Here is a 27,262-nt window from a genome sequence, read left to right as displayed (position 1 = left end):
GCCAGTGCCCTTCAGCTCAGCCCCAGGAAGACAAGTCTGTTGTCCTGGCTTATGACTACCTCTAAACAATTCCAGAGCCAAGAGCCTACCTCCCATTTCTGTATAAACACCACCACCACTACCACCACCACATCCACCTCCCATCAAGAAAGAGGTTCTGGGGGCACCTGGGTGGCTCAGTCCGTTAAGCATCCGACTTCAGCTCAGGTCATGACCTCGCAGTTCATGAGTTCGAGCCCCACGTCAGGCTCTGTGCTGACAGCTCGAAGCCTGGAGCCTGCTTTGGATTCTGTGTCTCCCTCTCTCTCTGCCCCTCCCCCACTCATGCTCTCTCTCTCTCTCTCTCTCTCTGCTCTCAAAAATAAATAAACATTAAAAAATTTTTAAAAAAGAAAAAAAGAAAGAGATTCTGCCTGCTTGGTCCACATGGAGAGAAAGATGCACAGACAGATGGACATAGAGCACAGAGGTGAATTCCCTCCCTTGGCAACGCTAGCACCTCTTCTGCTGAACCGTAGTGAGGTGATTCTGAGGTGACTCTCCAGACTGGGAGCTGCTTTGGGGTGGCCCTGGGGCTGATTTTCACCTTCCTTTTCTCCCACAAATACCCTCTAATCTCTGGTTCTGGCCCAGCCCTGGCCCTGCCCTTGAAGACTTCACGGTCTAGCAGAGAGACAGAGGCAGACAGAGGCATTGACAGCCAGAATCATCAAGGCTGCATCATGGGAATCACTGAAGGCTAAGGACGCCCAGAAGTGGAAGGGGAGCACTCAACAGAAGCTTTCTGGAAAAGATGGCACTGAACTGAGGACAAGATGGAGAAAGAAGTCCATGAAAGGGAAAAAGCCGAGCAAGGAGCTAGAGTCATGATACCACAGTGACAAGGAAGCACAAGCTATAGGGGCAAGGTGGCAAGACAGGCTCTAGAAAGCCTCCTCTGGAGGGGTGAGGCAGGGGTGTCCTGGCTGGCTGGGGAGCTCAGGAAGGCTGGGGACACTGACCCCATTTGACTTAATGACTGCATTAATTCACCACCACTGAGAATATCACTCCAAGTTCTCAATCCTCCCACCAGCCCAGAGGCAGACGCGCTTATCTGCATTTGACAGATAAGGAGATAAAGACAGTGAGGGCAGGGGCCTAGTCTCCTCCACCCAAGAACCTAGGAGAAGGCAGAAATGCTTTCCATAAAAACAAACTGGCCAAAAACATTTTTCTTCCCCTGACTGTGACTGAGGTCCCCACCTCTCTGCAGGCTGTCCCCATGTCTTCAAGACCTCTATGCTCCAAGTCACCTTGCCAAGCCCAGATTAACACATTACTGAGCTTCTGAGGGGTTGATGGTGGCCTTTCCACTGTGCCTTGGAGAACCTGAGGCATGGAGGTGGGGAGGGGGGCGCTGAGCTAGATGGAGCATAGAGCAGGGCTGGTAACCGATGCCAGGAGCTTTGGCATCACAGGGGAGGGATGTTTGAGGCCGGAGTGAGAAGGGAGGTGGAGTAGGGGAAGGGGTGTCAGACAGCCTGAAGTCACCCCATTCTCCCTTTTTTTAGCAGATTTAAAAAAAAAAAAAAAATTATTTTTTATTTATTTATTTTTGAGACAGAGAGAGACATAGCATGAGCAGGGGAGGGGCAGAGAGAGAGGGAGACACAGAATCTGAAGCAGGCTCCAGGCTCTGAGCTGTCAGCACAGAGCCCGACGCGGGGCTCAAACTCACAGACCGTGAGATCATGACCTGAGCCAAAGTCAGACGCTTAACCGACTGAGCCACCCAGGCACCCCACCCCATTCTCCCTTTGCCTCCCCCTCCCCACTTTAGTCTGCCTGGAAGCTGCTACCCTGACATCTGATGGGCAGAGCTGGATGGAGCAGAGGAACCTCTCATTCCCCACGGGGGCAGTAGAGGCAGTGCAAGGAAGTCACTTAGGGAGCAGAATGGAACCACAGCTGGCTTTTCCTCCCTGCTTCACCATTCAAGGGGAACTGTGGCTGAGGGGAGCAGGGGGATGATCTGTGCATGGGGACCTATCGCTTCCAAAGTGACCTTTCTTCTTTTAAATTTTTTTAGAGAGCACAAGCTGGGTGGGGAGCCGGAGGAAAGGGGCAGAGAGAGAGAGAGAGAGAGAGAGAGAGAGAGAGAATCTCAAGCAAGCTCCATGCTTAGCGCAAAGCCTGACACAGGGCCCAGGCCTCAATCCCACCACTGTGGGATCATGACCTGGGCTGAAATCAAGAGTCAGATGCTCAACCGACTGAGCCACCCAGGTGCCCCCCAAAGTGACCTTCCCAAATCGCATATATGATTGTGACTCTCCTTCCAGAGAGTCCCCTTAGCTGTGAATAAAATTGAGCATGATGTGGCATGGAGGGATGTGACGTGGCCTAGTACTGTGTGGCCTTCAAGAGTATTGAAGGTGGATAACCCTGGTCTCAAACTATAGCTCAGCAGTTACTTGTTGGAAAAAGTTAGGAAGGTTCTTTAACCTCTATAAGCCTCAGTTTTCTCATCAATAAAATGAGAGTGGCAGTACCCACCTCCTAGTGTTGTTAAGAAGAACAACTAAGACAATGTAAAGCACAATAAGAAGTATTCAGGAAATGTTAGCTGTTGTTACTTTTTTTCTACGGTTATGTATTTCCATCATGTCTGGAGCAACATTACGTTTATTATTTTTTTTTAATGTCTATTTATTTACTTTTGAGAGAGAGAGAGAGAGAGAGAGATAGCAAGCAGGGGAGAGGTAGAGAGAGAGGGAGAGAAAAATCCCAAGCAGGCTCCATGCTGTCAGCAAAAGCCCAACACAGGACTCCATCTCACGAACTGGGAGATCATAACCCAAGCCGTAACCAAGAGTCGAGCACTTAACTGACTGAGCCACCCAGGCACCTCTGCAGCAGCACTACTTTTATAATGAAACCAAATAACTTCAAAATACTGAATGTCCATATCCTATAACCCAGCAATTCCACTCCTGTGGGACAACCGAAAAGATAACTCACGTGTGTACAAAGGACAACCCTATAAGAATATTAACTGTTTGAATAGCAAGATGCTGGGAACTACCTCAATGTCCATAAAGAAGGCCGATAAATAAATGGGGGACTCTACATCGGGTGGTATGCCATACATCAGGGAAAGTGGGGACGAGAGCTGCAAGAATCAAGAAGGCTACATCTCAGAAACCTGAAGCTGAGTGAGAAAAAGCAAGCTGTAGAATGATTCATGCTGTATTTATATAAAAATTTTAAAGTCAGAACAGGCTACATTTTTTTTAGATTTATACACACTCAGCAAAAGAAAACATAGAATGACAAAACCAATAATACTGTAACAGTGTTGTAGGGTGACAAATGGTAGCTACACTTGTGGTGAGCACAACATAATATAGAGTTGAATCACTATGCTGTTCACCTGAAACTAATGTAACACAGTGTGTCAACTATACTCAAATATAAAACATTTTTTAAAAATAAAAAAATGGAAGTAACAAAACCAAAATTCAGGACGGTGGGAGAAGGAAGAGGGGATGGTCCACAGGGTCTTCAACAGTCTCTGGTATAATTTATTTCTTAACAAGAAGAATATGAAATAAATGGGCATGATGTTAACATTTAAAAAGTTGGATGACAAGGGCATGGAGTTCATTTTATTATTTGTTATATTTTTCTGAAGGCTTAAAAATATTTCATAACTTCTGAAGTGGTGGAGATTTAAAGTTCAGTTTGTTTACCACTGACCCTCATATACTGGGTTGGGCCCAGAGCAGGCCTCAGGAGTGTTTGTTGAGTGACTAAATGAGTGTCTATGGTGTAGGTGGAACTGCTTTGCCTCTGCTCTGCTCAGACCCCACCAAGATGGCACTGACCAGGGACAGGGGCAGACAGACCTGTGTGGCCTCAAAGAAGATTGGGACCTGGAGAGCATGCAGTGGAGGCAGGTATGGTTCAGTATGAGGAAGATCCACTAGTGCTAGGAGACTGAGCTTGCTGCCCTGGAGGCCCACGGAGGGGCCAGAGGAGCCTGGAGTTGTAGAGTGGACTCAGGCAGGGATATAAGTGTGCAAGGAAGAGGATGAATGTGGCTTCTAGCCTGGGAGTTCAGGATTCTTTGATAGGTACCCTGTTCCATGCCCGCCTTCTCTCCTGGAAGCTTCTTTTCTGGGCCCAGTAGGGTGGTGCTTAGTCAGGGCTGGGCAGAAGGGACCTAACCAGACTCCAGATTTACAGACTTCAACTCAGAGCAGGAAGAGAGCAGCCAGGCCTGGACTCCCTGTATTTTCCAAAGGAGGGACCAGAAGTCGAGGGAGGATACAGAACGTGGCCAAAATCATACAATAAACATGGTCAAACATGGCAAAACTCACCAGGCAACCGTCCCCCAGGCTGGGTGGGGGGGGGGTGTCCCCCAGTGACCCAACTTCTAAGCCTTCACCCAGGATGCACACAGAGGCCCTATGGAGGCCTGCAGCTGCAGCTGGCACCAGCCTCACCTTCCTGTTCATGTGTTAGTCCTGAGGCCCTTGGCAAATATTGTCCCTGGTGGTGAGGCTCCAGGTAGGGCAGGCACCTCCCAGCTCACCTGAGCCAGATCTCCACCCAGCAACCTCCTAGCAGTCAGGGCTTCCAGCAGACACCCCCTACCCACCCAGGCCCAGGAAGGGGAGAGCTGCTTCACATCTCCCAGCACCTAACATCTATCACTGCTAACAGGGGCAGTGCAGGGATTCTACACAGTTCCTCAGTGGGGTGGGGATGAGCAGGAGAGCCATATTGAAAGTGACAACACCCACCTTTACTACCCCAGTTCCTGCTGCACCCAGTGGGCACAGCTGATTCATATCTTAGCTTTTCAATTCCTTCAAATATCCCAGAAGATGAAACAGTATGGCATGCAGGTGGGGGCTCTGGAATCAGAGAGAGCTGGGTTCAAATCCCAGGTACACCCTTCACCTCCCGGGTGAAGGGATGCAGGTCACCCAAGAGTTATGCCTCAGTTTCTTCATCTGTAACGGAGATGATAATAACAGAGCCCACCCACAGGTGTAAACGCCACGAGGGGAGGGAGACGGCTCTGACGTGGCCGTTACTACAGCCAGCTTCGTGCGAAAGTTGGGACCCAGAGCTGAGTGATCGCCCCTGGGTCCCCGGCGCTTCCACTCTCCTCGCGCGAGTGTCAGCAGCCCTCTCCCACTCCCCGGCTCCCGGACGCCGGGCGCGACGCCTGGCAGGGGTGAGGGGCTGGAAGCCGCAGTGCGGGCGGTGGGCCGGTGGCAGAGGGAATGCCCGGCCCGCGCCCGTCCCCCAACCACCCACCCCACCCCGGGGCCGCCCCCACCGCGCACTTACCCCGCCGGCAGGACGTCCGCGGCGCCGGCCGAGCTCATGGCGGAAGGGGGCAGGCAGCGTGCCCCCGCCGGACGCCAGCCGCGCGGCCCAGGTGCTGCCGCCGGAACCCCAAGGCGGGCGCTGTGCGGCCCAGCCGCAGACGCGGCGGCCGGGGAGGGGCGCGCCGGGGGCGGGGAAGGCGGCGGGGCCGGGCCGGGACTCGGTCTGCCCGCCCGCGCAGTGGGGCCACGGCAGCCGCCCGTCTGTGGCCGACTGGACGGTGGGGCTGGGCGGGGGGCGGCCTCGGAATGCGACCCCCGCCCTCAGCTCTCACAGGGTAGAGGCCCGGGCACCCCAGGTCCGCCGGGCCCATGCCGTGTGCCCTCCGTGCGCAGCCCCAGGGGCCGGAGCTCGCCCCTGCCTCACACAGCCCCACCTATCTGTGGCCAGAAAGTTCGTAGGCCCGAGGTCCACCTCCCGGCCGCTCTCCCCTCCCCCACAGCTCCCGCCTCGCTGCGGCCCCCACCTGAGCCCTTCGTCATCCTACTGCATTGGTGGGGGGCATTCACGCCAGGAAACACGCGGCCTCCGGAGTCAGGCTTAGGTTTTAGCACTCCCTTTTGCCCGCTGCATGACTGTGCGTGCGGCAGCGGACAAGAAGATGGAAAATAGCGTCGTTTAACACTCACTAGTCAGTAGTTCACACTCGCCTTCTCAAATAGTCCCTATAGCTGCCATTTTACAGACAGAAGTTGAGGCACAGAGTTTATGTGACTTGCTCAAGTCAATTCACCTAATAAGTGGCTAGTTGTGATTGGAGCCTGGCCCTCCTGACTCCAAGGTGGACACACTCTTGCCTTTTTTCCCCCTTGGTGCCCTCCCCTCTGGGTCCCCAACCCGTATATGGGATCATCCATAACACTCCTCAAATTCTGTGTGCTTAGCCCTGAGGCATATGTCTAGGGCCAAGGTTGAAGCCCACCTGGCCTTCTGACAGAAAGAGCCACTGGCCCATGAAGAGTTAACCAGCCACGACTTCCAGGCCCCAGATGCTCTTAACCATGACTCATCAGAGCACGTGGCTGCCATTAGAACTGTCCCTTCACAAAGGCAGGGGACAGGAGGAGGAGGGACTCCAGGCCCCTGGATCAACCCTTAGCTCCAGGATGTCAGAAGAGGAAGCAGGAGGAGCCTGTAGAAGCAGCCATAGTAGGAAGATGGCTCAGACTAGGTTCAGGGAGAGCCAGGCAGATTGGGCCTTGCGGCAGAGGGGAGAGATTAAGGAGATTACTGTTAAATCTAGACGGGCTTCCTGGAAAGGTAGTGAATTCTTATCCTGCCCATATGTGAGCAGAGGCTAGATGTTCACTTTCAAGGATCATTCTACCTCTCTGATTCTCAGGCACAGGCACAGAAAAGGTAATTAAATACAAGAAGCAGACTATAATGACATCCATAGACTGGAGGGGTGGGGTGAGGGTTTCTTGGAGAAGGTGGGCACAGAGTTGAGCCTTCAAGTTTATATTGTTTATACACAATAAAGTCGTGGAAAGGGTGTACCAGATGGAAGCACAGCATGGGTGAAAGCAGGGAGGTGGGCAAAGGCACACAGATGTCAGCTGGAGTTTGTGAAGCTTGTGAGAAGACCAGCAATGTGCATGAAGAGGAGACTCAGTAAAGAGGCTGGGGCACCCTATCACACATCATGTCCTTTCAAGTCTCTGGGCACGTGTACACACTCTTCCCTCTGCCTGGGACACACCTTCCTCCCTTGTTACTTATTATTCATTCATTTAATCAGGGTTAGATCCAGAAACTTACAATTGGAAGCCTTCTTTAAAAAAAAAAAAAAAAGAATACAAATTTACCAACATACAACTTCCAGGGTCCTGTGAGAGCCCTGGAAAGGGCCGAGTGAGGGGTTCTGAAGCTTTGTGCTACATTAGCTACAGGTAAATCTTTGTTGTATTTGACCAACATTTATTAAGGGCCTGACATATGCCAAAACTTCTGGCCCTGCAGGTTTCAGTTCAGGCACTACATCTAGCTGGGTCAGGGGCTTCCTAGGCACACACTGCCCCAACCCCCTCTGACCTGCCCTCATCACCCTGGGCTGACACCATCTGTGTGTGAGAGTGGTAGAGTGAGGTTTGTATGTGACTGTCTCTGCCATCAGACTGGGAGCTTTTGGAGGGTCGAGTCTGGTCGGACATCTCTGTATCAGTGTCTGATTAATCACCAAATACCAACACTAGGCCTAGCACTTTACCATTTCCCTCTGAGGTAATTATAATAATGACTGATGTTCACCAAAAGCTTATTACATGACACACATGTTAAGTGTATAACATGGATTATCTCATTTAATCCTTTTAACCATCTCTCTGAGCTTCAGTTTCCTCATCAGTAAAATGGAAATACTGCCTGTGTCAAAGGGTGGTTGTGAGGATTAAGAATTCATGTATCTAAAATCCCCAGCACGGTGCCTGATGTGTAACACAGTTACATGCAGTGCTCTGATGGTGGTGATGGTGAGGTGGATGCCATTATTCTCAACCTTTTACAGATGAAAACTGAAGCTCAGCAAGATAAGCAGCCATGCTGCCTTTGGAGCTGGAGCTGTCCCCACACAACAGTGGCAGTGATGCTAGAGCCACTCACCTCATGAGTCAGAGCAGCAAAGTGGCCCACCCCTCAGGAGGGCTCCACCCAGGCAGCTCCCAGCCCCCAGGAGCTCTGGGCCCAGCCGGAAGCCTGAGCAGCCTAGGAGTCATCATTATTTCTGCCTCCCAACCCAGGTGACTTGCCCATCCCCACCTGGAGCTGACAGCCAAGCTGTGGGGACCAGGAGAGTAACCTGAGTCCTGGGTCCCTTCCTTCCTTGCTGGGAGAGTTTCCTAGTGCTTTGTGCATGCAAGCCGCCAGGCCTGCTTCCTCTCTTATTTTCTCCCTAACGTGCAAGAAAAATCACTGGGCTCACCACACCTGATGGCCCTGAGAACCATCTCTCAGCTTAAGAAGGGCCCCAATAAATATGTTTCATGAGACCTCCTCAGGATGCTCCAAAAAGCTCCACAGTGGCTTTATCTCCCATCCCACAGATGAGAAAACTGAGGCTTGGACCAAGTGTGATTTGGAATCAGGTCTTGACTCTTTATCCTGTAGGAAAAGTATGTGGAAATGGGAGGGGGTATCATAGAAATAAGGCTGTGAGCATGTGAACAGTGATGCCATTGTTGTAGAAACAGCTTAAGTTGTGAAATCTGCTCTGCCTCTCTCTCTCTGATCCTCAGTCTCCCCATCTGTAAACCTGAGATAACAGTGCCAGCCTTTCAGGGATGCTGTGAGGCTTACTGAACATTCCTTGGGTTGACCCTTGGCACCTTCCCCTTCATCCCCCCTTCTCAGTCCCTTCCTCCAGGCCTTTCCCTGGCATGAAGCACCTGTCCACTAGCTGTCTCTACCAATCCAGAACTAGCCAGTGAGACTTCAGAGCTACACCCCCCCAACCCAGCGGGCTAGTGACTGTAAAGCAGGTTTTCTTAAAGTGAATGGGCCCCACCCAACAGATTACAGGCTTGGGCAGGTTAATAATTCACAATCAACAGGCCCATCAAGAAAGGGCCCTTGAACAGGTCTGTGACAGTCACAGTTCTGAAATATTCCTTGGCAGGGACTCTTAGGGAGGACCTAGGCCTACGTGTTGGGCCAGCCTCCTCCCTCTCCATGAACTCTGACTCCCGCTAGCTTGGGAGTAACCTCGGGCAAGTTACTACCCCACTCTAGCCCTTAGGTTCCTTTTCTCCCCATATAAAGGGGAGAGAAGGATGGACCAGGAGCTCAAAGCCCTTCCTTGCTCTGACGATCTTGGTTCTGGGATCTGAGCTCTTCTACCAAAGTCTGGTCTCCAGGAGCTGCTGAAAGTGGATCTAAGGAAGGAGTCACTCATGAGGGACCAAGAACTGTTTTGATTAAAAAAAAAAAAAAGGAGGCAGAGCTCTAATGAGGTGTTTCAGGCATTGACTGGCATCCTGTCGGGGGTTAGAAGTTGGACTGCAGAGCCAGGAAGATCTGGCTGGATTCCTGGCCCCACCATGTCCTAGCTGTCCAGCCCCAAGAAAATGACTGTATGAGCTTGAGGCAGGGCAGGGAGTGATTCAGAGAGCAGGTAAGCACCCCAGCTCTGACACCCTGGATCAGTGACTTCAGCCCTGAAAGGAGATGATGACAGCACCAACCTCATGGGCTGCTGCAAGGACTGAATGACGTAACACACATAAAACACTTGGAACAGGGCCTTATTATTGATCTTTGAGTTTTAGTTTCCTCCCCTATAAAGCAGGGATAACAGGATTGCTGTGAACATGAAATGAGCAAATGGACCCAAAAGAGCTTTGGAACCATATAAGGCTGTCCAGAGAAGAGGAATTTCTTCTAAGATGTGCACACAGGCCTGGCCAGGACCACAAGGACATCCAATTGGACACGTACTACATACCTTCACGGCAAATGTGCTACCTCACACACTGCCAAAGGGAGCAGAAACTGGCAACATCTTTCAGAAGGGCAACTGGAATTTTGAATGAAAACCTTAGAAAGATGATACAGTAACACCTAGGTAACAAATGTGTCTTTTTTGTTTGTTTGTTTGAATTTTATTTATTTAAGGGCGCCTGGGTGGCTCAGTTGGTTAAGCGTCTGACTTAGGCTCAAGTCATGATCTCATGGCTCGTGAGTTTGAGCCCCACATCGGGCTCTGTGCTGACAGCTCTGAGCCTGGAGCCTGCTTCAGATTCTGTGTCTCCCTCTCTGTCTGCCCATCCCCCGCTTGTGCTGTCTCTGTCTCTCTCAAAAATAAATAAACATTAAAAAAAATTTTAAAGTTTGTTTATTTTGAAAGAGAGAGAGAGAGAGAAAGTGTGTGAGGATGCAAAAGCTGGGGAGGGGCAAAGTGATGGAGAGAATCCCAAGCAGGCTCCCCACCCTGGGCCCAGAGCCTGACATGGGGCTAGATCCTAAGAACAATGAGATCATGACCTGAGCCAAAATCAAGAGTCAAGTGTTCAACTGACTGAGCCACCCAGGTGTCCCAGACAACAAACATGTCTTAAGAAATAGTCATGGATATAAAGATTTCTGGTACAAAGATGTTCATCATAGTGTTTTCTATAATAAGGACACAACTGGAAATAACCTAAATGCCCATCAATAAGGAATTAATTCAGTGAATTATAGTGAATTTGTAGGGTGAAATATTCTGCAGATATTTCAATTATGTTTATAGAGAATTTCCTTTTTTTTAAGTTTATTTACTTTTGAGAGCAAGAGAGAGAAAGAGAGAGGGAGAGAGAGGAAAGAGCATGCACACATGGGGGAGGGGCAGAGAGAGAATCCCAAGCTGGCTCTGCCCTGTGGGGCTCAAACCCACGAACCAGGAGATCATGACCTGAGCTGAAATCAAGACTCATATGCCCAACTGGCTGAGCCACCCAGGTGCCCCATTTATAGAGAATTTCTTTGTCTGGATTACTACATTGTCTCCCAGGTAGTTTCTCTGCTCCTTCCCTGGTCCGCATATTATCTTTTCCACATAGCATCAGACCCATTTGATCTGATCATGTCACTTGTTTGTTCAAAACTCTGCAGTGGCTCCCCATGGTGTTCAGTGCAAAAGCTAAAGTCTTCACATGGCCCGAAGCCCTGAATGACCTGCACCCCCATATCTCTCTCTGACATCATCTCTCTTTACTCTCTCTTCATATTCAGCCACTCTGGCCTCCTTGCTTTTTTCTAAATATGCCAGGCATGCTCTCACCTCAGGCCCTTTGCACTTGCTATTCCTTCTGCTCTTCCTGCAGATATTCATATAATTACTCCCCCACCTGCTTCACATCTCAGCTCAAATGTCACCTTCTCCATGAGGCCTTCCCTGACCATTCTATTTAATGTAACCTTTGCCCTCATGGTCCCTATTCCTTTACCCTGCATACTTTTTTCCATAGCACTTGTTATCTGACATCCTGAATATTTTGCTTATTCATTTATTTTCTGTCTCTCCCCATTAAATTCTATACTCCACAAGGGCAGGGCTGGTATTTTTCTTTTTTTCATTTTGGTTCTCTAATATATTTCCAGTGCCCAAAACAGTGCCTGGCACACAGATGTTCAGTAATTATTGCCTGAATATGTTTTCTGGAAGGTGGGAAAATATTTAAAAAGCAGAATACAAAATTAGTACTAAAGAAAAAAACCCCGGTGTGTATGCATTTGAGAAAGCACACAGAGGCTCTATTTCCTCATCTATTAAAATTGCAGACAACAAGACCTCCCTGGTCAGAGTTGAGGTGAATGGAAGGTGATGATGCATGTCAAATCAGGGCACAGCCAAGCACAGATCTCGCTGTTATCAGATCACTGAGGCAGCAGGGTGGCAGGGGATGGGGATGTTGTAGAGGTAGGGGCCTAGTTCAGAGGGTGCAGGGGAGAGAAGCTGTGGTTGGAGGGAGCAGTAGTAAGTGAGGGAGAAAGGAGAGGGTAGTGCTGGGCACTGAGCCTGTGGAAAGATCATCCCTTTTTTTTTTTTTTAAGTTTATTTATTTATTTTGAGAGACCATGTGCGAGCAGAGAGGGGCAGAGAGACAGGGAGGGAGAGAATCCCAAGCAGGCTCTGCACTAACAGTGCAGGGCTCAATCTCACAACTGTGAGATCAAGTTCTGAGCCAAAATCAAGGAACGCTTGTAATGCTTACCCAACTGAGTCCCCCCCCCCCCCAGGTGCCCTGAGAGGTCATCTTTCTTTGACTGGCCTGTCTTGTGCTCAGGGACAGTGCTTTTTTGTGCCCTTCAGTCACCTATGTATAAAGGAAGTATCCAACCATCCATCTACTTGGAAAGGCAGCAGAGTTACCTTCAATCTGAGACTTAGATACTCTATCTGCGGGAGGGTGTTTATTAGTTGGAGATGGATTCTTGCAGGGATGGGTCTTGCCAGGGCAGACTCTGCGAGGGAGTAGAGGGACACCTGAGGCTGTGGGAGGGAATGAGCAGGGACAAAGTTCATTCCATGAGGAAAAAAGGGAGTCAAAAGGTATGGAGCATCTAGCACAGGGCTACCTGGATGGGGCACCTGATGTCCCACTCACTGTCATAAGTCCTAATATAATTGTCCTGCTGGGGGACATGGGACAAATCCAGCCACTTAGTAGGGTGGGGGAAAGATTTTACCTAAAAGCAATAGATTTCTTCTTTGCTGTTCATCTGAAGAGGGCTGATATTGGGAAAGGAAAGGAAGGCCTGGGAATCTTGGCTTAAGAGAGAAATTTCCTCCTCTCTCCTGGGAAGGAAGATGTGGGAAAACATATACTGCACCATCACAGAAGTAGAAGTTCTATAGTCAGGCTCCTATCAGGATGGTTGAGGAACTTGATGAGGGGCCACAGAATCATAAAAGTCCTCTGTTACTGATTCCCTGAAGTGTTTTTTTTTTTTGTTTCTTTTTTTTTTGAGAGAGACAGAGAGAGAGCGTGCACGCATGCATGAGTCAGAGAGGAACACAGGGATAGAGATAGAATCTTAAGCAGGTTGTATACCCAGTGCAGAGCCTGATGCAGGGCTTGATCTCACGAACCATGAAATCATGACCTGGGTCAAAATCAAGAGTTGGTCACTTAACCGAATGAGCCACCCAGGTGCCCACCCCACCCCACACACCCCCGCCCCACCGTAAGGTGCTTTAAAAAGTTGCAGCCTTATATATACAATGGAATACTACTTGGCAATGAGAAAGAATGAAATCCTGCCATTTGCAGCAACGTGGATGGAACTGGAGGGTATTATGCTAAGTGAAATAAGTCAGAGGAAGACAGATATCATGTTTTCACTCATATGTGGAACTTGAGAAATTTAACAGAAGACCATGGAGGAAGGGAAGGGGAAAAAATAGTTACAAACAGAAAGGGAGGGAGGCAAACCATAAGAGACTCTTAAAAAGAGAGAATAAATTGAGGGTTAATGGGGGGACAGTGGGGGAGAGGGGAAAATGGGATGGGTGATGGGCATTAAGAAGGGCACTTGTTGGGATGAGCACTGGGTGTTGTATGTAAGTGATAAATCATGGGAATCTACCCCCAGAACCAAGAGCACACTGTACACACTGTGTGTTAGCCAACTTGACAATAAATTATATATATATTTTAAATTAAAAAAGTTACAGCCTGGTTTTAGGTCAAGCTGGAGAGGAATCGGGAAGGGTGTGTCCCACCCTTGGGATGGGGTGATACAGTGAAGAGCCTCAGGGACCATTGCTCTCTAAGTCCCCCCACCCCTCCTGGGCCAGTGTGGTGGTGGTAGTCAGGCTGAGAATGGGGCTGGGGTTGGCAAAGTCACAACTGCAGGAGAGTGGTGGGTGGCACAGGCCCCCAGAGGGTGCTACAAGGGACTAGTTCCCAGCTCTTAGGCTGTCTTAGGCTGAGCTGGAAGACTCTCAGAGCGACGGGCAGGGGTGCTCTAGGGAAATCATATTTTGGATACTTCATGAAACTATGACTTTATTTTAAAGGACTGCTCACTGGCCACATTTACAACACTGAGCCCCCCTAACTTGTTTTTAGGGACCTACTTCTCCTTCCCTCCTTTCTAGCCCCATTGGCCGAATGGTAGAGCCTCTTATTTGATTCCACCTCTCAGGGCACAGTGATTAGTTGAAGGAATGGCCAACTGGATATTTCCCTGAGCTTTTTCAAACTAGACTGGTGGAGAAGCCCCTTCTAGCTGAGGGACTAATGACAACAATCAGTAACACTCCTTGGTTACACTGTCTATGTGTTAGGCACTGTTCTCAGTGCTTTATTTACATAAGTTAATTCACACAATCCTCATAACCACCCTGTGACGCAAGTCCTAACATCACCCTCGTTTTACAGATGAGGAAGGTGAAATACAGAGAAGTTAAATAACCTGCCCAAAGTTACACTGTCAGAAAGTCCCAGAGTCAGGATCCAAAATCAGCCTGTGTGGCTCCAGGGTGCTTTTCACTGCTTTGTCTTACTGTCCTAAGCCTTAAGCTTGGAAGCTGCTGGTAGCCATGCCTTGCACAGAATGGAGAAGTACAAGAGAATGACTTACAAGAGAATGGAGCTGACCGCAGAGAGAAACTGAATTGAGAAGCAGAAATTTTCAGAAGGACAAGCAACTCAAATCACAGATTTGGAGATAAATCAGGAATTGGCACGCTGGCAGAGCTAACACTGCAACCTACATAATCTATTTCCAATTGACCTCAAGACAGGACCAAAAATGTCCTAAGTCAGAATCCTTGATAAAAAGGGACAAAGGTGGGGCGCCTGGGTGGCTCAGTCAGTAAAACGTCCGACTTCCTCTCAGGTCATGATCTCGCGGTCTGTGAGTTCAAGCCCCGCGTCGGGCTCTGTGCTGACAGCTCGGAGCCTGGAGCCTGCTTTGGGTTCTGTGTCTCCCTGTCTCTCTGCCCCTCCCATGCTCATGCTCCGTCTGTCTCTGTCTCTCAATAATAAATAAATGTTTAAAAATTAAAAAAAAAAAAAAAAAAAAAAAAAAGGGACAAAGGTTACCTGGAGTTTCCCATGGTATCCTCACCAGAGATTGAGGATTTGAGGGCTGCAAACCCTCTCACACCCTGTGCAGCTGTCCTTGACAACAGAAGGTAGGTGGGAACCTTGGGACCAGAAACTTCAATAGTGTAGAACCCTGGAGTTTTAAATCCTGAGTCTCACAGTTCACCTGTGAATTATCACCCGAGCCTTAACTCACAGAATCTGAGAATCGTAGAGGTGAACACTCAGCACTGGTCTCCAGTCCAGATCCTGTCCTGAGGAAGGGCCCCCAAAGCTGCTCCAAGAATCCAGTCACCAAATTCGAAACTGCCTGCCTGGAGGCATCTGACAGCTCCTGGAGCTCAGGGCTCAAACTGACAGCAGGAATTCTGTTGATGGCAGTCCCAGGAAGCCCCAGCCTCTTTGGCTGGGCCCCTCCATCCCACAGCAACGCTGCTACTTAATCACTCTCTCAAAAGCAATCTGCCTGCTACACTTTCCCCTTTGCTCCCAGTGCTGCCTCCTACAGGAGCAGTCTTGAGTGTGGCAGGTTACTGGTATGGCTAAGAGAGGGCCCTGTTTGTAGTGCCAGCAGTTGGCGGTCCCCACTGTAAGATGTATGGGCACCATTTCTCTTTCCTAACACTTCCTGGCTACCCAGTTCTAGTGCCTGGAATCCTACCATTGGCTACCAAACCTTTCAGAATCTCCTCTGTTCCCTAGTTCCCTCATACGAAGGCTAAGAAGGAAGTGAACTCACATTTACCGAACACCAAATATGCCCCAGTGGCTGTCTGTTAGGTCTTTAACCAATGGGACTTCATTAGGTCTTCCCACCACTCAGTGAGTAGCTATGATTTTATAGGTGAGTAAACTTAAGTAGGCACAGACCAAGTAATTGAATCAAGTCCATAGAGCTAGTAAGTGGCAGCCTAGGGGCTGGGCACCCTCCAACCTCTTCACCCTTTGGCCAGGCTGTGGGAGACCGGACAGCGTGGTGGATGAGGAGTGAGGGTAGGGAAGTCACAGCTGGGAGAATGGAAACCTGGTCTTGTGCCTCAGGTATGAGACTTTGTGGGGACAACTAGGAGTATTCTCTGGATATTTGTGTCCAGCAAGTTCCACCTGAAGTATAAAGGCACATGTGTTCAGGCCCTCCTATATACTCCCTCACCCAGGCCCAAGGAGGGATGCAGAGGCCTCTACTTGGCCAGTCTCCCTTCCCCCTCCCATCATTAGTGATTCTGAGTGTTACCTCCCAGTCTGTCTATTCACCACTTAGCAGTTCTTCCTCCTTAGCTTCTTTCCCCTCACCACCCTGCATTCTCCTAATCCGCACCCCAGAATCCACCCTGGGTCATCATGCCAGCCTCCCCTCTGGTCTCCCTACCTCCCTCCACACTGTGACATCAGCAGCATGCACACATTTGAAACTCAGAAGGTTCCTGGTGCCTACAGGACAGAGCAGAACCCGATTCTCACAGGCAGGGCAAGCTTTGGGCAAGAAATTCATCTGGACATAGCCATTGTTCCCTATCCCAACCAGGAGATCTCACCGTCCTTGGAAATTATTCCCTCATGTCCTCATCAAAACTGAAGCACACTCTAAGACCCTGTCTTCTGTCCATATGTACCGGGGAGACAGAAAAGGGTGACACGGACTCAGTGTTGAAATGGTCTGTCCCTCAACAAATCCTTTCTCCCTGGGGTAGCAGGGTTACCTTTTTTTTTCTTTCTTTTATTTATTTTGAGAGAGAGAGAGAGAGAGAGAGAGAGAGAGAGAGAGAGCGCACGAGCAAGCGAGGGAGGGGCAGAAAGAGAGGAAGAGAGAGAGAATCCCAACCCAGTTCTGCACTGTCAGCATGGAGCAGGGTCATCTTTAAATATATAAATCCTCTCCCTGATGCCCTCTAGTGGCTTCCCAACACACAATGAAATCCAAACTCCTTGCCTTGTTCTGGAGCAGCCTGCCTCCTGGATCCCATCAGACACTGATCCTCAAGGACTCCCTTTCTGCTCCCCAGACACAAATCACACTTTGACATGAGCTACCCTCACTGCTGGGAATGCTCTGGAAATGATATATTTTATTGTCCATCACATGGCCCTATTTTAAGCTTTATACAACATTGTTTATTTGCTTATTTGGTTACTTGTCTTTTCCACTAGAACATGGTCTCCTGAGATCAAGGAGCTGTGTCTCTGTAGTAATGCCATATCCACAGCACCTAGTACAATGCCCAGAGCATGGTACATGCTCAAAGTTGTTTGTTAAATGAGAATGAGAGAACTGAATGAGAACCATGAGAAGGAAGCATAGAAGCTGAAAGCCTCTGAGTCTGACTCAAGATTGGGGTCAGAAAGGCTCTCTAAAAGAGGTCACCCTAAGTTGAGTCCTAATGGACTGAATGTCAGGAGCGGAGGATGGCATTCCAGGCAGAGGCAACCTGGAGAAGCCTGGAACAGTGCAGTCAGTGTTGCTGGACCAGAGTGAGCATTGGGGAGTTACAGGCCTAGGCAGGTCACCACCTCTCTTAAGAGCCTTGAACTTTAACCTCTAAGTGATAGAGAGCCATGGAAGTTTAGAAAAATGACATGGTCTGTCTGTGCTTTAGAAAAGTTCAGTCTGAAGGGTGCATGGAAAGAAGACTGGAGGAACTGGGAAAGTTAGGGGATGTTGCAATAGTCCAAAGGGGAATGAATAGCTTTGAGAGACACCAGAGAGAAAATCAACAGGACTTGGACACTGGGGTGGAGATGAGGGAGGGAGGTGAAAAGGATGACTTCCAGGTTCCGGGCTTGGGCAACTGGGTGGATGACTATGCCATTCACTGAGATGGGAAGAGTAACAGGTTTAGGGGTGAAGATGTGAAGTGTGATTTGGGGCTTGCAGAGTTTGAGGTTCTCATAGGACAGTCAGATGGAGGCACTGGGAGGGCAGCTGGATTGCTCTTCTCCAGGGAGTAGGAGGGTGAACTTTAAGTATGCAAAGGGAAGAAATTGGGGGGAGGGGGTGTCAAAGCTCAGAAAAGAGAGGACTGTCCCCTCTCCTCTTTCTTAAGGGAACACATCTGGAGACACCAACTCATCCAGGAGGTGGGGACAGCTAGGTAAGTGGAGGTGACACACAGGAAACAATGACACATCCCCGAAGGGCTGACCCTGGAGGAGCTGTGGGGGCACCTAATTCCACCATTGACCAGCACTGGCACCCAAGATTTCCCCCGACACTGCTGCCCCCAGATAGGAACAACTCAGGGTGGGGGTGGATGCTGTGCCTGCTCTCACCTGTCGGGACACACAGGGTGCCCACGGCTCCCCTCTCGCAACGCTCTGGAGGACCAGGTGCGTGAGCCGTACCGCTGAGGGGAGACTCGGCAGCCCAAACCTGACTCCCAGCCCGCCCGAGGGCCAGCCCACCTGAGCACCCTCGCAGGTGGCGCGCAGACTGCGGCACCGGAAGCGGGGCTCGGGTGCGGCCGGGGTGGGGGCTGGGGGCGCATTACTAGTCCCCCGGTTCAGCCCCAGCCCGGCTGGGGGCCACGACACGCGAGCAGCGGGCACGTGAGGGTGTGAGAGGCGCTGGGCTGCCCCTCCCTGGCCCTCCGGCCGTTACCCCCGCGCCCAGCAGCCAGCGCGTTGCGGTCTCCAGTTGTACCCCCACAGCCGTCCCTCCCGTCGGCTGCCGCCCGCCGCCCGCCGCCCCTCTGTCCCAGGCGCGCCTCCCGCCGAGTCCCCGCCCCTGCCTACTACCTGCGGTCGTTCTTCCCAGAGGCCGCCCCCTTCCAGGCGGTCAGAAAGGCCATGGACGCGGGCCGGATTCGGACCGCGGCGCGGGCGGCCCCTCGTGGCGGCGTGGGCGGTAGCGGCAGCTCCAGCGGCGGCACCTGGACCCGGCGGGCGGGGCCGGACCGGCGGCTCCTCCCCGCCGCGGCCCAGCACCTCCCAGTCCCGCAAGGACGTCGGTGTTCCCTGAGCGGACCTGGGGTCCCAGGGCAAGCCCACTCTCGTCCAGAGCCGTCGAGACCCATCGCTAGTCACAAGGAGAAACTGAGGCCCAGGGCCACATAGAGGGCCAGTGACAGCACTAGAACATAATATACACCAGACCTCTCCAATCCCAGTCTAAAGCCAGTCCACTGAACCGAGGGGCGATGATGTCACCAACGCCTTTCCCTTCTGCTTAAGTACAGAAGTCTGCATTGCCAGGGCTCTACGTGAATGGGGTGGGCGGGTTGGGACTGTAGGAGTGGCAGGTAGGGGAGCAGGGAGGTAGGTAGGAGCTGCCTGGCCTGGGAGTGGAGGCTGCTGGCAAGCAAGGCACTGGGACAGGAGGCTGTGCACAGACTTCTGCTTCCCAGAGCCCCCGTGGGAGGTGTGGGAAAGAGAAGGAGCCACAGCCTGTCTCCAGTACAAACTTTCTTTGAAACCTCGTATTTTGTCTTTGGTTATGCGCATTTAAAATTTTCACTTTATTTTTTAAAGTAAGCTCTACACCCAAAGTGGGGCTTGAACTCATCACTCTGGGATCAAAAGTGGCATGCTGTACTGCGCCAGCGAGGGGCCTGCAAAATTTTCCCTTTATCCAGTAGATGAATCTGCTCTGGAGCAAGGTGAGCCCCTGACAGTGCAGTCCAGCAGGCTTCCACAGGAGACTCAGCTAAGGACTAGGAGCAGGGTGTCTTGAGGAGGATCACTAGAAGTCCAGCATGAAGGATGGATTCAAAGGTCCCTGGAGACTTTCCTGTGAGAGGATGGAGGTTGAAAACAGGATGGGGCAGGGTGGCTGAGGGACCATTTCTGTCTCCCTTTGGCCTGGGTTTGTATTGCAGGCACTTGTGCAACACAAATCATGTATCTACTAAATGGTGACTGATTCTGACAAGTCTGAGCCCTTCTCTAATGTGCCAAGCCCTAAGCCAGGTGTTTTTACACAAGTTCTCATTTAATTTCATCTTATTAAATACTTACTCCCATCAGTTGATTAAACTGGGGCTCAGAGGGGAAAATGGACTTCCCTGAAACTAAGCTGTGGAGCTAGGTCTTACATCCAGGTCTGTCTGCTTTATCTGCTGCTGGCCCCCCAACCCCACCTGTGGTTGCACGTGGGCTGGGCAATGGAGTGGGAGACCTGGGCAGAGGGCAGAAGCCTCAAGGATTATCAGGGCAGTTTCTCTCAATCTTCCTTGGTAGAAGAGGAAACACAACCTTTCCCCCTTTCTCTGAGAATTCACGTCATGGTCTTCGCAGATCAATAAGGGCCAAAGAATGCTGCCTATCTGACCACAAAGCTAGAGCTTCCGGATCTTGAAATTCCAGTTACATCCACCTAGAGGCCCAAATCCCTCAGCCCACAGGGCCTTGCCCAGTTTGGCAGCATTGGGAATTACAGATGGCCAACTTCCTTCTGGGCTCACAAGGATGAGTATCACAAGGCCTCAAAAGCCTGGCCTCCTATAATAGGCCCAGAGCCCAGTCAAATTCCATTTGGAATTAAAGTCCCACCCAGCCTCTGTGCCCACAGGCAATATTACTTCCTCCAGGAAGCCCACCTGTATCTCCTCAGTGGAGGAACCTCTCCTTTTTGGAGGTTACATTTGTACCTGTCTCTTTCACAGCATTTAGCACTACGTATTTTTTAATCCTTATGTTAGTTATCAATGACCAGTTTTACTCTTCAGATTTCTAGCTGAAAATACAGAGAATATCTCACCTCTGTGTGTTCCATGGATGCTGGCACCACTGCTACACTAGTAGGTGCTCAGAGCAGAGTAAATGAAGAAGGAACTAATATTTATAGTTTCTACCCTGTGGAAGGCACTATGCTGAGGGCCTTTACATACCCTACCTCCAACTCAGACAACTCTGTTTTGACAATATTTGAGTCTGAAGTTAAGAAATGTTCCTGAGATCAAGTCAAGGAGCTAGGATTCAATCCCAGTGGTCTCAAACTTCAAGGCTTGTTTCCTGTGCTTCCTCTTCACCTTTTCCTTCCTCTTCCTCTTTGCCACCACCATTATCATCTTCTTCATCGTCGTCATCATCACCATCAGTTGTCTAGAACTATCTTAGGCATTATTCTAAACTTTTCAGATGTACCAGCTCATTTTATCCTCAGAACAACCCTATCAAGTATTTCCTTATACAATCCCAATTTTTACAGTTGAGAAAATGAGGCAGAGTAATAAGTAATCTGCTCAAAGTCAAAAAGGCTAATCAGGTGGCAGAGTGAGGATTTAACCCAAGCAGTCACCCTTGAGTCTATATCTTAACCCCCAGCCCCAGTCGGCCTGCCATACAAGCTCTTAGAATGCACTCGGCATTTGTGAATCATTTTCCCAAAGCTTATCTGATTTTGAATCTCATAACAACCCCAAGGTAGAGCAGGTTTTATTCCTTCTCTTGCTCTGGAGCCAGAATGCCTGAGTTAGAATTTTGGCTTCACCACTTGACAGCTGAGTATCGCTTCAGGAAAGTTACTTAACCTCTCTCTCTGCTTCAGTTTTCTCATCTGAAATGGGGACTGTGTAAAATGGGGATAAGAAAAGCACCTAGCACAAGGCTTGTTGTGAGGACTAAATGAGTTAATGCAAACAAAACAGAATAGTGCCAAACACGTAGTGTGTGTTATGTTCACCTCCTACTATGTAACAGTTTTATTCACAATCCATGAAGAATGAAGTGTTCTGTGTCAATAAACTGTTCAGTTATACTGAAGTTTATTCCCTTTAATTTAACCATGGTTACACATTTTTCCTAAAGTGTATCATTACCTTTTCTGTCTTCCTAAACACAGACATGACAGCTCTTAGTGAATATCTGCCATGTCAAAGGAATAAAGACTTCATATCCATCATCTTTAATCCTCACAGAAACTCACAAACTGTTATCTGAGAGGTTAAGAAGTATACCCACAGTCACACAGAAAATGATAAGGCCAGAATTTAGACTCATGTTCATAAGACTCAGAGATCTGGATTCTTTCTACAAGGCCAGGAACCTTCTCAGAAAGCTGTGATGAATCAGGGTTTTCTTTGAGAACATCAGTTCTGTTTAGGGCCCAGGTTTACTGTGTTTGATCTTTGTTACCACTTAGGTCCAAAGGCCTGCCTTTAAGGCCAGGCATACAAAAGGCAGCCTGGTAGTGGAAAAGCAGGTCTCAGAACCAAGGCACCTGGGCTGGAACCTGGCATGGTCTCTACTAGACTGGGTTGGGCTGGGGCAGGGAGGGTGGTCATTGCTAAGTTATTTCCATCTTTCTATAAACTCAAGTTTTCTTTCTGTTAGAAGTGTTTTGAGGATTAAATAGGGTTATATATGTTAAGGGCCTTAGTGCTAGACTCAGAGAAGCTCCTCAATAGCTATCAGCTACTTTTCCTTATTCCTTTCCCTTTCCACAAAATAACTCAGTTCTCTCAAGTTGGGACTCCAGAGCAAACAGGAGAGGCTGAAACTAAGCCCTTACGTCTTGGGCAGCTAAATACAGTCTATATATACTTACTGGGGTGGGGAAGAAAAACAGGTGGGGTCTTTCTGCAAAGACACACCTTCCCCTCCATGAGATAATCTGTATTATTAACCTGAATACATAACATTAGTACCTACTTACCTTTCTTATTTGAAGAGAGATGTTAAAAAAACCAGTGATAAACATTTTATCTTGTGACCCAGTGCATATTCAATAACAAATTCTATTTCACAATTTTAAAAATGATGCTCTTTAACATGCTGAAAAATTTACAAATGAAGTAGAAGATTTGCTTCAAAATAACATGAGAGGAAAAAAATAACTTGAGAGGCAAGTGGACAGGAATATAGATAAAATTAGATCGGATATGAATTGGTAACTATTGAAAGTGATTATTGGTACTATACTATTCTTTACATTTTTTTTCCATGCTGCTTGATTCACTAAACTGATTTCACAACCCAACTAATGTATCACCTGTTGCTTGCAAAACACCAAGTTCGAGAGTATAAAATTAAGCACATTTCAAAAGGATCCCATTACTCCATAATCTGATTGCAGGTACCTTTATTTCCTTCAAGCAGCACTTTCTCAAGATTTGTTTAAGGGGGAAAAAACAGCTTACATGTTCAAGCCATTAGTGATCAAATACCAATCAGAAATTAAGGTTATGAAGAAAAAGCCTCCTAAGGAGTTAGGATTTTAACCTGAGTGTGATGGGAATCAGCGTCATGCTTTATTGTAGGAGTGGTAGGGGCAGATTTTGGATTTTGATTCTACAGGAATCTGACTGCAGCATAGAGGATGGTTTGGAAACAGAAAAGAGAACAACAGAGATTAGTGGCAAGGAGATTAGGTTTTGGCAAAGTCTACAAGAAAGATGATGAAGGTCTGAACTGGGGCAGTGGAGATCCAACTGCGGATGGAGAGGATAGATTTGAGAAATATTTAAAAGGCAGAATGGTTAGGGCATGTTGATGGCTTGGAGGAGGATGGGTCAGGGAGAAGGCCTGGCATATATACACACAATAAATAATATAATCAATGAAAATGTGTAATCAAAGCCTGAGGGAGATGCTTCACTAAGAACTCAAATTGGGGAAAGTCAGCCTCAGGAGGAGTTAAGCTATAGAGTCCACATACAATGGATGAAAGCAAAGATATGCAAAGTCAACTCAAAGAGAGACTAGCTATAGCTACTCAACCAGCCAAACCAGACTGTAACCTGATTAAACATATTAATCTAAAAAATGTGTTCATCAGATGGCCCAGGCAGCCCTGGCTGCAGAGAGAGAGGAGCTTCAGAGGCAGGAGGCATCTTGGCACCACCAGCAAGAGGGGAGTCTTGTTCAACCAATTGTGGGTGTTCTAAACCCTATGGCAACTTTTGCTGAAAACTGACATTCTGGTCTCTACAGTAGTCCCTGTGAACTTGCTTAATGGGAGCTCTGTTTTACTGATGAAAATCAAGTTTCTAAACTTGAAGGGCAGACCTTGGGCCACGCTGAATTCACTAATTAATAAATGCTGCTTAAGAGGTCTCCTGGGAGACTGCCAGGATTTCTCAGTCAACAGAGCCCTAACGTCAATAAGTACGGCCTTGTGAGAGCTATACTTTTTAAAAGTTTCTAGTCACCATTTGTTTTTACCAATGCTAGAAGTAGAATACTTCCTCTGGGAAGACTTCCCCGATCATCTGGGCTAGAACTATTCTCTCCTTCCTCTGGGTGTCCCGGCATTCCTATTATAATCCTCAGTGTGTAATGTTGTGGAATTAATCAAGAGAAGATGTTTATCCCTCCTATTGTATCACCACTGATGGCAAGGCCCTCATAAGACTCTTCTATGTCCCTAGCCCAGCACAGCACTTGGAACACAATACACCTTAGCAAAAGGTGAATGGAATGACTGATTTTCTCACTGTACGTTTCCAACACTCAGACATTTAGGGATTTCTGCCAGTAAGAGGTACACTATAGATCTATGCATCGGAAATGTCTTAATATAAGGTTTTTTCAGCAGAACAGAGTGATTGAGGATGGATTCTGGAGTCAGACTGCCTGGATTAGAATCCTAGCTTGGGCACTTTTTAGTTCTGGATCTTAGGCAAGTTATTTAACCTTTTTGTACCTCATCTTTAAACTAGAAATAACAGTACCGAACTTAAAGGACTGTTATGGAGAATAAAAGGAATCATTATATATAAAGTGCTTCAAATAGTACTGGCAAATAGTTAAGTGTTGTTAGCTTCCAATAATTTTTTTTAAATAACTCTATCCACAAAAAAGAATGGAAGTGCTTTACACTATGAAACAGAATCCATAAGTATAGAATGATAAGGTGCAACAGCATGGCAAACTAAATTAGTAGATTTAATAAAACTTGCAGAATAGAGGCTTGGAAGTTAGCCTCTACTCCAGTGATTCTCAGAGTTAGGTTCCCTGGGCCAGCAACTTTAACATCATCTGGGAACTTGTTAGAAATTCAAATTCTTGGGTCCAACTCTAGACCTATTGAAATCAGAAAAACTCAGATAGGGTTGCAATCTGTATTTTAATAAGCCCTCCAGGTGATCCTGGTGCTTGCAAAGTTTGTGAACCACTCCTTTCACTCAACATATACATCTAATCAGCCTTGAAGGCCTGCTAATTCTCCTAAATTAATTGGTCCCCATCTCTCAGGCCTCAGCCATAGCCACATTTTAGCTCCTTACCATCTCACCTGAATGATGCCAGCAACCTTCACCTGCTCTTCTTGCCTTGCCTGATTTCCCCGTAAAGCAATCCTCCAAGTCACCACCAATAAGATCTTTCTTACATACAAACACAAATACTTCACTCTTTGCCCACAGACCTAAACTCTAGCCACAGTGAATTACTTTGATACCTGCTACTTGCTAGCACACTATACCATGTCCTACCCCTTTGTCTTTTTCTTTCTTTCTTGAGAGCGAGAGAGAGTGAAAGGGCAAGAGCGGTAAAGAGCATGTGCATGCAAGCAGGGGAGCAAGGCAGAGGGAGACAGGGAGAGAATGTTAAGCAGGCTCCATGCTCAGTGCAGAGCCTGACACTGGGCTCAATCCCACAACCCTGGGATCATGACCTGAGCCAAAATCAAGAGTTGGACTGAGCCACGCAGGTGCCCTCACTTTGTCTTTTATATGTAGTCATCGCCTCTGCCCAGAATGCCTCATCCCTTTGTGCAGCAAATTCTTCAAAAACTACTCTTTGCCTACCATTTTATGCATTTTTCAGAGCTTTGCAAGTACTGATAAATTACTTTTCATTGTTGCTACCTTTGTGATTTTAAAATTTGTATTTCTTTAATAAAAGCAACACTGACCATCTCCCCTATGTACTTATTTATCACTTATGGTAATATTAACAACTAACAATGGTTGAGTGCCTTCATGGGTCAGAAACTATTCTAAATCTTTGTAAGGATTAAGTATGAGAATGAATTGGAAAATGTCTTTGAGATGCCATGTGCTATGTAGTAGGTCTATTTCATTAATCAAGAGCAGATATTACATGGATTATTCTATTTATGATATTTCTCCTCTGGCTTCTCACCTTTAAAAGAAATAGCAAGTAGTGGTTAAAACTCTGGTGCCAGATTCCTGAGTTCAAAGTGGCCAACTCTGCCACTTACTAGGTACACAACCATGGCTTAGTGGGGCATCTCTTCTATACAATGGGGACAATAATAATTATTATTATGTTTACATTACAGAGTTACTGTTATTGTGAGGATTAAATGAACTAATATATGTAAAACACTAAGGATTCAGCCTGGAGATTAATATGTTATTTGTTGTTATTATTTTATCATGTCCTGTTCTTGGTATTTCCTAGAAGCAAACTTTTTCACACAAAGACAAAGCATGGTAAACCGGAAAGAGTATCATGTTTTAGAATTAGAGAGACCAGAGTTCAAATCCTGGCAAATCTACTTGTTTTAATTTTTTTGAGCCTCAGTTTACCCATTTCAAATAGAGGATGATAATAGTATTACTTAGGGCTGTTGTAAAATTAAACAAGAAAACACAGATAAAATGCTTAGTATAGTGCTTCACACTCAACATGTATTCAATAACCAATGGCTTTTTCTTTCCTTTTTTTTTTTTTAAGATATAATCAGTTTATTATAAAAGAGACATGGAAATTATTTATATGATGAAAGATTCCAGAACTTCAGTGGAATGGGCAGCTTCACCTGAAAATCATTTCAATAATGACATATTTCAGTCTACATACTTTCCGAGAATGTCACCATCTTTAAGTAAGAAGTAATCCTTATCATCTAGAACTGCTCTGGTGCCTCCATTATTCTGGAAGAACTTTCTCTCCAACTTTTACAACTGTTGAAATCTCTCCACCTTTAGAGCACGATCCAATAGTTACTACTGTTGCCTGCAATACTTTTCTTTTAGATTTTTCTGGAAGCATGATGCCTCCCCTTTGGTTACAGTTTCGGCTACACACCTTTCAACTAAAACTTGGTCAAAGAAGGGCACCTGGATGGCTCAGTAGGTTAAGTGTCCAATTCTTGATTTTGGTTCCGGTCACGATCTTATGGTCATGAGGGTTGTGAGATCGAACCCCACGTCAGGCTCTGTGCTGGGTGTGGAGACTACTTAAGATTCTTTTTCCCTCTCCCTCTGTCCTCCCCCCACATGTGTGCTCTCGCGTGCTCTCTCTCTCTCTTAAAAACAAAACAAAAAAAAACAAACAAAAAAAACCCCAAAAACCTTGGTCAAAGAGGGAAAGAAACTTTCTAAATGCCTGTCCTGCCATACTCCACTCTCACACTGCCATCACAAGGAGACCAATAGCTACTTTCACTACCAATAATAACATGGCTGACTTTAATTAAAGTAAGTAACATTAAAAAGCTG

The 27,262-nt window shown here is 47.8% G+C and overlaps 1 protein-coding gene and 1 long non-coding RNA gene across 11 annotated transcripts in view; one reads left to right on the top strand and one right to left on the bottom strand.

The window, feature by feature from the left end:
- The window catches only part of TTC39A (tetratricopeptide repeat domain 39A), a 61,751-nt gene extending 42,962 nt beyond the window's left edge, over positions 1 to 18,789 (bottom strand). For 2 of the 10 annotated variants that reach the window (XM_019449322.2, XM_019449323.2), the window contains exon 1: positions 5,350 to 5,457. In XM_019449322.2, coding sequence (XP_019304867.2) covers positions 5,350 to 5,387 — 38 coding nt within the window. In that variant the 5' untranslated portion in view covers positions 5,388 to 5,457. Of the gene's footprint in view, positions 1 to 4,793; positions 4,911 to 5,349; positions 5,458 to 5,854; positions 5,986 to 18,650 lie in introns of those variants that run through there. The other 8 variants (XM_019449329.2, XM_019449320.2, XM_019449318.2 and 5 more) reach the window with 8 other exon arrangements.
- LOC109266895 (uncharacterized) lies at positions 18,765 to 27,062 on the top strand. The gene is made up of 3 exons (XR_002079905.2): positions 18,765 to 19,084; positions 19,383 to 19,510; positions 26,496 to 27,062. It is a non-coding gene; the product is annotated as an uncharacterized LOC109266895 (long non-coding RNA).
- Positions 27,063 to 27,262: the final 200 nt, after the last annotated feature.

Source organism: Panthera pardus, unplaced genomic scaffold, assembly GCF_024362965.1.
Source record: "Panthera pardus isolate Hobbes unplaced genomic scaffold, ASM2436296v1 HiC_scaffold_11, whole genome shotgun sequence".
In the NCBI taxonomy this organism is placed as follows: domain Eukaryota; kingdom Metazoa; phylum Chordata; class Mammalia; order Carnivora; family Felidae; genus Panthera; species Panthera pardus.
The sequence above is the reverse complement of the archived record's forward strand: the minus strand, read 5'-3'. Positions and strand labels throughout refer to the sequence as shown.